The following is a 13,578-nucleotide window of genomic DNA, read 5'->3' as shown; positions in this document are numbered from 1 at the left end:
ACAAAAAACTGCAATTTGTACCCTGGGAATGAACCCATATGCTGTAGTCCCACTTTATTTTCTTTATCCTATCTATCCTGTTTACAAAAATGATCTAAAAATAAAGAGAAGGAGAAAAATAAGTAGGGAGAGAGAGATTATTAAAAAAAAATCTGTCAAGAAACGTTCTCGGCTGTAGCATCCTGCTAACGTGTTCTGACTTAGTTTGTCCCAGATCACTGGCTCCTCTTCCAGTCCAGTGGTAAACACAGGCAGCCTCTTACAGTGTGGTCCTTGTTGAAAGTGACAAAGAGCGAGGCTGGTTTGTCTTCTGATCGCTACTGTCTGCCAACAAAAGAACAATCACCCCGCAGAAAAGGACAGAGAGAAATAGGCCTGCATGCTGTAATCTTTTGGGCCCTGGGTGCTGATCTCTTACGTACAATGATGTGGTCCAACATGAAGATCAATCCCTTTGACAGTTCCAGTGCACCCGTAGACATCTTGCTCCTTCTTAAGCTTGTCATCTGATAAACAAGTACTTACTGATATGTGTGGAGTCACCAGCTCCTTCTTTTCACCTGACAGTGGGGAGTTTTGCCAGGGGGACGTAGTGTGTGGGAAGATCATGATATTCCCCCCAGTTCCCCCTCCCGCCGAACAGGCACCCTGACCAAACAGAGGAGGCGGTAGTGCAGCGACCAGGACACATACCCACATCCGGCTTCCCACCCACAGACACAGCCAATTGTGTCAGTAGGGACGCTCGACCAAGCCAGAGGTAACATGGGGATTCAAACCGCAGATCCCCGTGTTGGTAGGCAACGGAATAGACTGCTGCGCTACCCAGACACCTCTCCATATGTATTCAATGCACTTTCACTAGATGTTTCTAAAGATTGCTCGTGTTTCCGCCCTTACATGCAAAAGACTTGTTGCACTTGTAGCAACGAGCATTGGCAGCATCCATGGCCGGATTAACCCACCAGGGGGCCCCGGGGCACACATGTCCATTGCCCCCCCCCCATAAGATAGGCTATGCAAACAATACTAAACATTGTTAAATCTAAAACTGGTAGTCGATGCTATGCCAATCTGCATGGGATTCGGATGGCGACTACAAAGTACAACACAATTTTGAATCACAAAACAAACAGAGAAGAGAATAGCAGCTCACAGCATCGCAAACATATTGCGAAGCCTTCTTCCCACTTACAATGGCTTACCAACCGAAGTTTCAGAACAAACAATTTAGTGGAATATGGGCATATTTTAGTAAAACTATCAGTTTAATTATTTTCCAGTATGGGCATTCTAGCTAGCACATTTGTTTAACTATACACAATGAAACAATGACGCTTGGGGCCCTGCAACAGTAGAGACTGTAGCTTGGGGCCCCTGCATCAATAGAGATTTTGTAGCTTAGGGCTCTGCATCAGTAGAGACTATAGCTTGGGGCCCCCGCATCAATAGAGACTAGCTTGGGCCCTGCATTGTGATGCAGGGCTGGAACAAACGTTCCTTGTAGGGTATGATTGGGGATCCCTACCATACGCGAACACAACACCCCTGACCTTTTGGGACCCCTTGTGGTCTGGGGCCCCGGGGCACTCGCCTGGCATGCCTGGTCCATAATCCAGCCTTGGCAACATTGACTCTAGTGAAACATAACCAGATTTTTGACCATTTAGTTCTCTCTCCGCCATTGTCACTAGGAGCAGACTCTGTGTGTGTGTGTGTGTGTGTGTGTGTGTGTGTGTGTGTGTGTGTGTGTGTGTGTGTGTGTGTGTGTGTGTGTGTGTGTGTGTGTGTGTGCGTGCGTGCGTGCGTGTGTGCGTGCGTGCGTGTGTGAGAGAGAGAGAGAGCGCTGGCCCCGCCCCTGAGCTCACACATATGCCAGGCTCCAAGAGAGATCTCTTTTCTGGATTGGGAATAGCGAAAATGCATCATGGAAAAATTTCTTTATCTTACTGCAAGTTAGAAACAGAGTTGGTGAGGTAAATGGTGGAAGATAACATTTGTGTAGCCTAAACAGATAGGACATTTCTATTCTTAATTTCTCCAATACCGATAGCAGAACCGTTAATGTTGGAGCTTATCAATACTACGTTCTTTAATAATTTAGCACTGGTGCCTGTTTAATACTGGGTTTCGGTACCCATCCCTAACTGTCCATCCCTAGTTTGGTTATATAAGCCTACTATATACGCTGGCAGACATAGCAAAATGTACCCTGGCTCTGCCAAATGGCGGAAGCTAAACAGGTATGGACTTGGCTAGTACTTGGATGGGAGACCTCTTGGGAAAACCGAGTTGCTGTCGGAAGTGGTGCTGGAGGGCTAGTAGGGGGCAGTCTTCCCTCCGGTCCTAATAAAAACAATGAATATCTAATCCCAATGCCCCAGTGCAGTGATGGGGAAACTGTGCTGTAGGAGATGTCGTCCTCCAGATGAGAAATGAGGTCCTGACTCACTGTGGTCGTTAAAAATCCCACGGCACTTACCACAAAGAGTAGGGGTTCCTCAGTTTCCTGGCAAAATTCCCAACCTGGCTCTCTCCATCTGGCCGCCTCATCATCGCCCCATGTAATTGTCTCAATGATTCCTCCCTCTCCACCATCAAGCTGATGTGTGGTGAGCGTTCTGGTGCAAAATGGCTTCCGTGCTTCACCCAGGTGGGTGATACACATTGGTGGTGGTTGAAGTGAGTTATCCCCTTCACTGTGAAGTGCTTTGGGTGTCTAGAAAAGCGCGATATAAATGTAATAATTATGATTATTACTATTATTATTACTTACCACCGTAAATAAGTTGTATGTTTTCAGTGGTTAACTTTAAATTGAAATCCTGATGATTTTCTTGCAAACAAGAGTCCTTTTGATAGTTTCTGTCCTTGGCAGATTATTAGACAATAGCCGATCAATGAATATCCAAATCATTAATGCTTTTGTAGCTTCTCATTTTATTTGTTATTGTGTCAGGTACGATTTCAATTGGATTGTGGTAATTGAGCCTGTTCTTTTTAAAGTTTGTATGTGTATTATTAGTACATCAAAACTGACCCACAGAGATCCTGAAGTAGATGTTGAAGCGATGGAGATAGCCCCATGGCTCCTGGATCAGCCTATGAAATCCTCCCTGATTTTGACGCGCTCTCAGATTTGGATGTAACCTAAAAGGCCCAGTTTCAATTTTACCTTTATTTCTCCTCAGAAGAGAGAGAACCACAAAGTCATCCTCACTGGTTGAAGACAGGCTTTTTGATTTTTTTTAAATTTTATTTTGATATACTTTATTAATCCCTGTGGGAAAATTCATGCTCTGCATTTAACCCATCCTAGCTGTGTAGCTGGGAGCAGTGGGCAGCTGTCGTGCAGCGCCCGGGGACCAACTGCAGTTTGTCTTGCCATGCCTCAGTCAGGGGCACAGACAGAAGTATTCATTCTGCATGTTAATTAATAACATGCATGTCTTTCTGATGGTGGGGGAAACCGGAGCACCCGGAGAAAACCCACGCAGACAAGGGGAGAACATGCAAACTCCACACAGAGGACGACCTGGGATGACCCCCAAGATTGGACAACCCCGGGGTTCGAACCCAGGACCTTCTTGCTGTGAGGTGACAGCGCTAACCACTGGGCCACCGTGCAGCCATTTTGTTTTTGGCTGCGAATTTTCACAATATATTATGGAAAAAAAGCCATTGGACTCAGTGTGCAATTTTGCAGTGCGTGATGATTTTCCCGGATAACGGATTAAAAAAATGCATTCGAGAAATTCTGACTTGGTGTGCAAAGGCCAAACTAACAGTGTCCTGGAGCACATAAAATTATGTTAAAAAAAGAAAAGAAAAAAGATGCATGTGTGTCAGCCCTGTGATGGTCTGGCAGCCTGTCCAGTGTGTCTCCCCACCTACCGCCCAATGACTGCTTGGATAGGCTCCAGCATCCCCGCGACCCTGAGAGCAGGATAAGGGGTTTGGATTATGGATGGATGGATGGTTGTTAAAGTACAGTTATGTCCGGGGATCCCATTACTTCAAATCTTCCTCAGCCTGTGCTGAGCCTCCATGACGTCAGAGCCTTTACACAAGTAATCCAAGGGATTTCTCTGAGTGGTTAAAATAGTTTCAGTGGGGGTGTTTATGAAATCATCAATGATGAGACAGTTCTGCTTAAGCTTCAACTTCTGCAGATGGAAATCTAGAGCGTATGAGCTCTTTATTTTCCATCATGAATCATTAGTTTATATTTACTATATTTACCTAACTTTGTTTTTACCATGCACACACTTTTTCTTTAAATACCAAACACAATTATTAGAATTGTCTTCGAGACATTGTCTGTTTGAGTGTTGGTTACTTTCTGTGTCTACAATATGATTCGGTGATTTCTTTATTACTTAAACAACTATTTCATAAGAAATACATTAGATGAATTGTAAATAAAAACACTTTCAGACTTGTGTTCCAAATTTGAATTCACACTTAATTATTATACTTATTGTGGCATGGTGGCGTAGTGGTTAGCACGGTCGCCTCACAGCAAGAAGGTCCTGGGTTTGGGACAACCCCCAAGGTCGGGGGTCCTCTGTGTGGAGTTTGCATGTTCTCCCCGTGTCTGCATGGGTTTCCTTCAGGTGATCCGGTTTCCTCCCACAGTCCAAAGACATGTAGGTCAGTTGAATCGGCCATACTAAGTTGTCCCTAGGTGTGAATGTGTGTGAATGTGTCGGCCCTGTGATGGTCTGGCGGCCTGTCCAGGGTGTTTCTCCGCCTGCCGCCCAATGACTGCTAGGATAGGCTCCAGCATCCCCACCACCCTGAAAGCAGGATAAGCAGTTTGGATAATGGATGGACTTATTTTCATAAATGCAATGAAAGTTAAAAACTTGTAATTCACTAATTGCCAATAAGGTTTGGAAATGCATTAATTTTCTTCAATACAACAATGTCATACAGCCTCTTGAATCCGTCACTGCAAAATCTTGTGCATCACAAAGTGCTGCATCTGTGCTCTTTCCATACACCTTGCAGACTTGGATAACCTTTAGAACACATCCCACAGATTCATCCCACAGATACACAAATTCACAACTACTGATGTTATAGGTGCCTGAATACCTTTTGTGCAAATGTTTGTATTTCACCCTGGATTGATGTTTGACACATGTTTTTGCAGCATTAGATGAATAGATTGTCAAACTGTGCATCATTAATTTAATGTCTTGGAAATTAAACTGTTTTCCAATCTCGGGTAAATCTTTTAATTGTTTTGTGGTCTATTTATACTCCTGTATTCCAACTGCCAGTGCAACAGAGCCTTCAAAATACTTTCATAGCAAAACTAAAACTGCAATCCCACCCTCATGGCATATTCAGGAAGGTCAATCAAGCAACCTGCAAGTAGCTGATGGAAATGTAGATGCATATTTACTATGCCAAGGATGTGCTGTTTCTGTGTGCCCTGTGGTAAAAGCATTGTGATCAGAGGATTGGCATTGCTCTCACCTTGGTTTTGCTGGTAACTTGAGCTCAAATCCACAGAAAATATTTAGAGTGGGCAGGAATGCATTTCAGTATTCAGTGTCCTCTCTCTTTCTCTTACTAGCTCCCTTTTGACTCTAAATCTGCAAATAGTTTCTATCACTTACTGTTTTTGACCTGAAACTTCATCTCTCTCTCCCTCCCTCTCCCTCCCTCTCTTTCTACCTCTCTCTCTCTCGCTCTCTTTCACACACTCTATCTATCTATCTATCTATCTATCTATCTATCTATCTATCTATCTATCTATCTATCTATCTAGCTATCCATCCATCCATCCATCCATCCATCCATCCATCCAGAACACCCAGAACATCTACTATGTCCTGTAGGAGCTTTATGCATAACAAAGACCTGACACACTTGGTTGCCCCTGATTTCACATTGTTACTGAAAGTAGGAAAATGAGCTGGAGACAGAAACATTAGTTGCATATTCCCAAATGCAGCAGCTTCAACGGATATACTCCTCTTGCTCATTAGGAAGCAGATTGAGTAGGACATTCACTAGCTTCAATGGTTTTGTGACCAATTCACCAACACAGATTGCTCTCTCTTGCCTTGCAGGAAACCAATGAACTGGTGGCCATAAAGAAGTTCAAAGACAGTGAAGGTGAGTGAGCGAGTGAGCAAGTGCATTAGTGAGCGAGCGAGTGGGTGAGTTAGTAGTCTTTGACAATGTTGTTATTTTGATCTCTTTTTTCCGTGTAGAAAATGAGGAGGTCAAAGAGACTACTCTGCGGGAGCTTAAGATGCTTCGGACACTGAAGCAAGACAATATTGTCGAGCTGAAGGAAGCTTTCCGTAGACGGGGGAAACTCTACCTTGTCTTTGAATACGTCGAGAGGGTCAGTGAATGATTTGATACCCGGATTGTTTATGATACAACAATAGAAACTGTTAACTTCATGGAACATTTTTCAAAACTGTTACAAAGTGCTTTAAACAACACAGATAGGTTACACTGACAAAATTATAAAAGAGCAATTGCTATTATATATTATATTATATTCTTCTTATCATATTCTTATTCCTTGCCTTTATTATTTCCATTTTAATGGAAATAATAAAGGAATTGAGTGGCACAGTGGTTAGTGCTGCCGCCTCACAGCAAGAAGGTCCGGGGTTCGACCCCCGGGGTTGTCCAACCTTGGGGGTCATCCCAGGTCATCCTCTGTGTGGAGTTTGCATGTTCTCCCTGTGTTTTCTCCAGATGCTCCGGTTTCCCCCACCATAAAAAAGATATGCATGTTAGGGTTAATACTCCGGTCTGTGCCCTAGACCAAGGAATGGCAAGACGAACTGGAGTTGGTCCCCTGGTGCTGCATGGTGGCTGCCCACTGCTCCTAGCTACACAGCTAGGATGGATTAAATGTAGAGCATAATTTCCCAACGGGGATCAATAGAGTCGTCGTCGTCTCTCATGTCTGAGGATCCATTCCAAGTGATTAAGGTGTGTGCTTAAAACGAAGATGGCTTGACAGTCCATGAGAATAGAAGAGGCTGGAACAGTGTGGACAGGGGATAGTAGGGGGTGGACCCATTCTTGCGGCTCTCTGTTCTTGGTGGATTTTTCAGCAGCGGCGCTTTTCTTCTGCATGCGTTCGTTTGTCTGTTTCAGCCTTGTCTGTTTCAGCCTCCAGCTCTCCAGTGTTTCCGAATTTCCGCTACTTCTTCCCAGTTCTTATGGTCGATGTTGAAGGTGATCAGCGTTCCCTTGATACAGTCCTTGGAGCGTTTTTTGTGAGCTCCTCTTTTTCTTGACCTTCAGTCAGTTCAGAGTATAAAATTTGTATAGGGAGTCTGTCATTTGGCATCCTCTGGATGTGGCCAAACCAAAGCAGCTGGTGATGTTCAGTTGTCGTCTCGATGGAAAGGACATCAGTTCTTTCGAGAACTTGATTGTTGGTGACCCGTTCTTGCCAGGAAATTCCCAGAATACTTCTCAGTTTTTGCTAGTTTATGGATTTGGTATTTGTAGACGGTCCAGGTTTCACAACCATACAGGAGGGTTGAAAGAACCACTGCACGGTAAACCATGATTTTGGTTGATGTCTTGAGATCACAATCATAGAAAAAACAGTGAGAAAGTCGGCCAAAGGCAGTGTGGGCAGCTTTCAGTCTGTTGGTGATATCTGGTTCTAGACTGCATGTTTCTTCAAGGATACTTCCAAGGTACTGAAAGGATTTAACTTGTTCTATAGGTTGGCCATGGATGGTGATTTGAAGCAGAACTCCTGCGGTATCCAGAGGCACAACAGCAAGCGTTTTGGTTTTCTTGATGTTCACAGAAAAGCCAAAACTTTCATAGGCCTGAACAAAGGAGTTGGTGATCAACTGAAGACCTTCTGGAGTCATAGCAGGAGCAGCATTATTATCGGCATATTGAAGCTCAATGATGGCATGGTGGACGTCTTGTTCTTAGACTTCAAGCGCTGGAGATTGAACAGGCTGCCATCGAAGTGGTAACGGATGTTGACTTTTCCGTCGAGTGACCGATCTGTCTTCTGCAAGAGAGCAGCCAGGTATAAGGAAAATAACTTAGGCACTAGAACACAGCCTTGCTTTACTCTACAATCCATGCGGAAAGGTTTGGAAAGGGTTCCACGGAAACAGACACAGTCTTTCATGTCATCATGGAGGGTGCAAATCATCTGGATGTAGTGGTCAGGGCATCCAGATTTGGATAGCACATCCCACAAAGTGGCTCTTGGAAGAGAATCAAATGCTTTCTCAAGGCCGAAAAAGATGAAATTCATTGTCTTCTGTTGTTCTCTTGCTTTCTCCACGAGCTGTCGTGCCACAAAGATCATATCGGTGGTCCCTCTGTGGGATCGAAAACTGCTTTGGGATTCAGGGAGAACTTCCAGGGTGGTGAGATGATACAGAAGGATCCGCGACAGGATTTTCCCAGCTGTTGAGAGGAGGGAAATTCCTCTGTAATAGCCAATAAAGCTAACAAGCTAGCTTAGCAAAGAAAAAGTATAGCAAGCTAGTAGGCAACGGTAAAATTAGCGTGTTAGCAAAACAGCCAGCGCAGCAGTAAAAATTACACTTGTTAAAAAGAACTCAAAGAGTCGGCTCATTCTATTTGGAAAGTATTCTTTATGTCGAGAAGATACTTCTACAGACATTACATGGTCTTGACCAAGGCATGGCAAGATGAACTGGAGTTGGTCCCCTGGTGCTGCATGGTGGCTGCCCACTGCTCCTAGCTACACAGCTAGGATAGATTAAATGTAAAGCATAATTTCCCTACAGGGATCAATAGAGTATATCAAAATCAAAAATCAAAAATACTAAAGGAATAAGAATTAATGGATATAACAGAAGACAAGGAAAAGGGTACATAATACAAAATAGTCTTACAAACATGCCAAATTGTTTTGTAAGCGTCTTATGAAAGATGACAAGTAATTTGCTAGATTGGGCTATTGATAAGAGACAGGATCGTATGATCCACATAATCTGTAATGTCTTTCAGAAGATGAATAGGTGGCACATACAGAAGGCTCATTGTTGGCCTAGTATAAAATACTTTCCTTCAGCATCAGCAGGTATATGGGCTCAATTCAATCAAAAATTCCAGAATATTCAGATCGGGGGGGGGGGGGCATAAAATGTATGTACTCAGGTGGTAAAAACTTTGCTCCATCATTCATAACCATGTTACAAGAGGCTCCTCACATCTGATATGTGTGATCTGATATGCACAGCTACGCAATGACTCACATTCAGGACTGCATGTTTATTTGCATGCATGTTTATGTTTGTCTTAACTTGGAGTTTCTCATACCTTAAAGACCTCTACTATATATTATTGTGTAAATACTGAGTTTAATGACATGAAGTCTGTTCAGTTTAGTAAAAAAGCATCACCATAAGATGAGCTGAACTATGCCCTTGGAGAATAATAGTGTGCTCCCCACTCTGTTTCTTTGGTATTTAGTCAACTGTGTCATGACATGGTTCATTTTCTTAAAGCTGAAATCGATTGATTGATTGATTGATTGATTGATTGATTGATTGATTGATTGATTGATTGATTGATTGATTGATTGATTGGTTGGTTGGTTGGTTGGTTGGTTGGTTGGTTGGTTGGTTTACTTTACTTTACTTTACTTTACTTTATTGTCCATCTCAGTGGAAATTTGTCTTTGGCTTCTCCCAAAGTACAGCAAAAGTAAATACACTACACATATCACCACTCACCATTAAAACATACAAAATATACAACATACAACAGTGCAAATGGTCAATAGTAGCAAATAGGTTGTATAAATAATAACAGAGTGCAAATCTTATAAACTAGAATAACAAGTGTTCCCTGATGCAGTCATTCTGTGTTCAATGCCTGTATGGCATAGGGAATAAAAGACTTCTTATATATGCTCCAGCTGGCCCTTGGGACCCTGAATTGACAGCCAGACGGGAGCAGCTTAAGCTCTGAGCGTAGTGGGTGTGAGGCATTTGCAGTTGTATGTTTAGCCTTCCTGGGTACAGCACTGTCAAATATATTGCAAAGTTGTTTTTGTGACTTGCCCATCACCTTACCTGCAATTTTACAAATTTTGGAGAGCTTTTTTTTTGTTGCTCTTTACACTCAAGTTGCTGTACCAAGCTGTTATATTAAATGATAAAATGCTTTCAACCAGGCTCCTGTATGCCATTTCAAGTATGTGTTGGCTAACGCCAAAGCTCCTCAGCTTCCTGATTAAAACCAATTGGTGATTGGCTCTCTTAAAAATGCTCTCCGCATTCTCATTAAATGTTAGGGTCTGATCAATAATTGTGCCCAAGTACTTAAAATGTTATAGTTCTTCTACAGGCTGGTTATTGAGTATGACAGGAAGAATGTCACTGGTTCCACTTGCTTTTGTTTGCATTATAAGTTATTTTATTTTGACCACATTCATTTCCAGTTTACTTGCCTGACAACATTCCTGCAGTACAGTGACCTGGCTGAAGTAAGCCTCCTCCTTGTCTTTCAGGAGAAGACCAATAAGGGCCATATTATCAACATATTTGAACAGCTTGGCATTACTGCTGTGAACAGTCATTTCTTTTGTTTAAATAGAAAACAATAGTGGTGACAGCACACAGCCTTGTGTTGCCCCAGTGTTGAAAAGAAATTCATCTGAGTAGACCCCATTCATCAAAACTCTCTGAGGGCAGTCAGTTAGAACGCTTCTAATCTAATGAATGAGACCATCATTCATGTCATCTTAAAAAGTTGTTCTAAAAGGGTATCAATTTGCAGAGCGTTAAAAGCAGAGCTAAAATCAATGAAAAGAACACGAGCAAATGATTTTGGTTGTAGTAGGTGTCTGGCAACTTAACTCTTAATTCTCTTGAGTAAATCATCATTTTATCCATCTGGATCATGGAGTCAGGTCATGTTCCCCGTAGTTCTAATTTAAATAAATGAGATGATGGGGAAACTCCCATTCGACAATGTTTTTAGGAAAGGCTGGTTGGTAAAGGCAAATACTTATTGTGTACAGTGTTAAAGAGCATGAAACATGTTTCAACAAGCTGAACTCCATGTGCAATGTGCCATATGGTCAAACCTTTGAAACTTGACCGAACACTTCCCACAGCTAACATTGTTGTTCATGCCTTGCAGAACATGCTGGAGCTATTAGAGGAACTGCCCAATGGTGCGCCGCCTGACAAAGTACGCAGCTACATCTATCAGCTCATCAAAGCCATCCATTGGTGTCACAAGAATGAGATAGTACACAGAGGTGAGGAGTCTTTATCTGTTTCTCCCTCAACTTCCCTATCTGGAAATAACCCTACAGTACATTGAAGCAGTCCAGTACTACCACAAAATGTGGCCGCTAAGCAGCTCGACTGCACAAGGAGACCCCAACACTCATTTGTTGGAGGAGAGCATTCTTTTCCTCTGCCCAGATTTTTTCAGCTGGGGTTTTGAAACAGCAACCCTCAGGTCATAAAGTTAGTCTCTAAAGCCTGGACCACTATAACAATGTGATGGTGAAATGATGTGGTTAAAAAATATATTGAGAGTTCGTTTAAGCACCTGCTGCCCATTTTTCTCCCCAGACATCAAGCCTGAAAACCTTCTTATCAGCTCCGAGGATGTTCTCAAGCTCTGTGACTTTGGTAAGTCTTTGATTGCCCTCTCTACCAAGCAGACGAGTTCTCAGAAACTTTTTTTTTTGAGGTGAGGGACTTGTACAGGTGAACCACACATCCTCACTGTAAAATCGCATAGCTCGCTTGACAAAGATTGGTATGTGCTTGTAAAATATAGGTAGTGTTTTCTATATGCTGAGTGAGTCTTCATAAGTTACATGAGAGAAATCTAACAGGCAACAAGTTGCTCTGTATTATACTGCCGTCCAAGTAGCCAATGCCTTTTCAAACAGACGTGTTCAATAGGCCCCCCCTTTTTTTTTTGCTGTCTTCGGGCTTAGCAGGCCATCAAACGTCTTACTGTCAGCTACTTAGTTTAGTGAGTAGATCACTTTCACATTAGAAGCAGAAGGAAAGGGGCGTCTGGGTGGCATGGCAGTCTATTCTGTTGCCTACCAACATGGGGATTGCCGGTTCAAATGCCTGTGTTGCCTCCGGCTTGGTTGGGCATCTCTACAGACATAATTGGCCGTGTCTGTGGGTGGGAAGCCAAATGTGGGTATGTGTCCTTGGTCCCTGCACTAGCACCTCCTCTGGTCGGTCGGGGTGCCTGTTCAAGGCGGAGGGGGAACTGGGGGGAATAGCTTGATTCTCCCACATGCTACGTCCTCATGGCGAAACTCCCCACTGTCAGGTGAAAAGAAGTGGCTGGCAACTCCACATGTGTCGGAGGAGGCATGTGGAGAGGTATTAAAAATATAACAGATTACAAATGCAGCACCCCACACATCACCTGTGACAGCGCACTCCCCAACACACTTAACCAGTTCTTTACACACTTTGAAATGCAGAACAGTGGCGTGAGGGCCCAAATGACCTTGCCCAAGGAAGAGCATGCAGTCGTCCTACAGCACCATCAGGTAAAGTCCACTCTGAGGAGAATCGATATCTCCAAAGCAGCAGGACCAGACAGAGTGTCGTGTCGCACACTGAAGACATGCGCTGACCAACTAACAGGGGTGTACTCCGACATCTTCAACCTCTCCTTACAACAGGCTGTAGCCCCACCGGCCTTAAATACACCACCATTGTACCTTTACCCAAGAAGACAGCAGTCAACTGCCTCAATGACTATCGCCCAGTTGACCTGACCCCAGTTATTATGAAGTACTTTGAGAGGATTATACCCTCACATCAAGTACATCATCCCCACAGATCTGTACAGCCACCAATTTGCCTGTCGGGGGAACAGATGTACAGAGGACACAGTCTCAATTACACCTCATACAGCCCTGTCCCACCTGGAGCATCCAAACACATATGTCAGGATGCTTTTTATTGACTTCAGCTCCGCTTTCAATACGATAACCCCCCATAAACTGGTATACAAACTCAGCAACCTAGGATTAACCACCTCACTCTGTTCATGAATTATGGACTTTCTCACTCACAGACCACCAAATATCAGGATAGATAATATACATCTTCAACCCTCATCCTGAACACAGGTGTGCCACAGGGCTGTGTGCTCAGTCCAGCCCTCGACACCCTTTTCACCCATGACTGTACCCCCATTCACTCCTCCAACACTATGGTGAAGTTTGCTGATGACACCACTATAGTGGGACTCATAACCAACAATGGGGAGACACACTATAAAGAGGAGGTCCAACATCTGGCTGGGTGGTGTTCAGACAATAACCTGGTTATTGATCATTGTGGACTTAAGGAGATCCAGGAAGACCACCCCACCCCCACTGCACATAAACGGTGAAGAGGTGCATATTTTGGGTAACATCAAATCCCTGGGAATCCACATAACCAAAGAACTCGCATGGTCACTTTACACCTCCCACCTGGTGAAGAAAGCACAACAGAGGCTTTTCTTCCTCAGGAAACTTAAACAAGCCGGTCTCCCTTTTCAGCTGCTGGTCAACTTTTACAGAAGTACAATAGA

General features: G+C 43.5%; 1 protein-coding gene across 1 annotated transcript in view; it reads left to right on the top strand.

Annotated features, from left to right (window-relative positions):
• Positions 1 to 3,085: 3,085 nt before the first annotated feature.
• The window catches only part of cdkl5 (cyclin dependent kinase like 5), a 36,282-nt gene continuing 25,789 nt past the window's right edge, over positions 3,086 to 13,578 (top strand). Inside the window, exons 1-5 of the mRNA XM_056279317.1 lie at positions 3,086 to 3,145; positions 6,087 to 6,132; positions 6,231 to 6,367; positions 11,146 to 11,266; positions 11,589 to 11,648. Of these exons, the coding sequence (XP_056135292.1) occupies positions 3,086 to 3,145; positions 6,087 to 6,132; positions 6,231 to 6,367; positions 11,146 to 11,266; positions 11,589 to 11,648 (424 nt within the window). The remainder of the gene's footprint in view (positions 3,146 to 6,086; positions 6,133 to 6,230; positions 6,368 to 11,145; positions 11,267 to 11,588; positions 11,649 to 13,578) is intronic.

This window comes from Lampris incognitus, chromosome 4 (genome assembly GCF_029633865.1).
Source record: "Lampris incognitus isolate fLamInc1 chromosome 4, fLamInc1.hap2, whole genome shotgun sequence".
Taxonomy (NCBI): Eukaryota; Metazoa; Chordata; class Actinopteri; order Lampriformes; family Lampridae; genus Lampris; species Lampris incognitus.
Note: the sequence above shows the minus strand (reverse complement) of the source record. Positions and strands in the feature narration are given on the sequence as shown.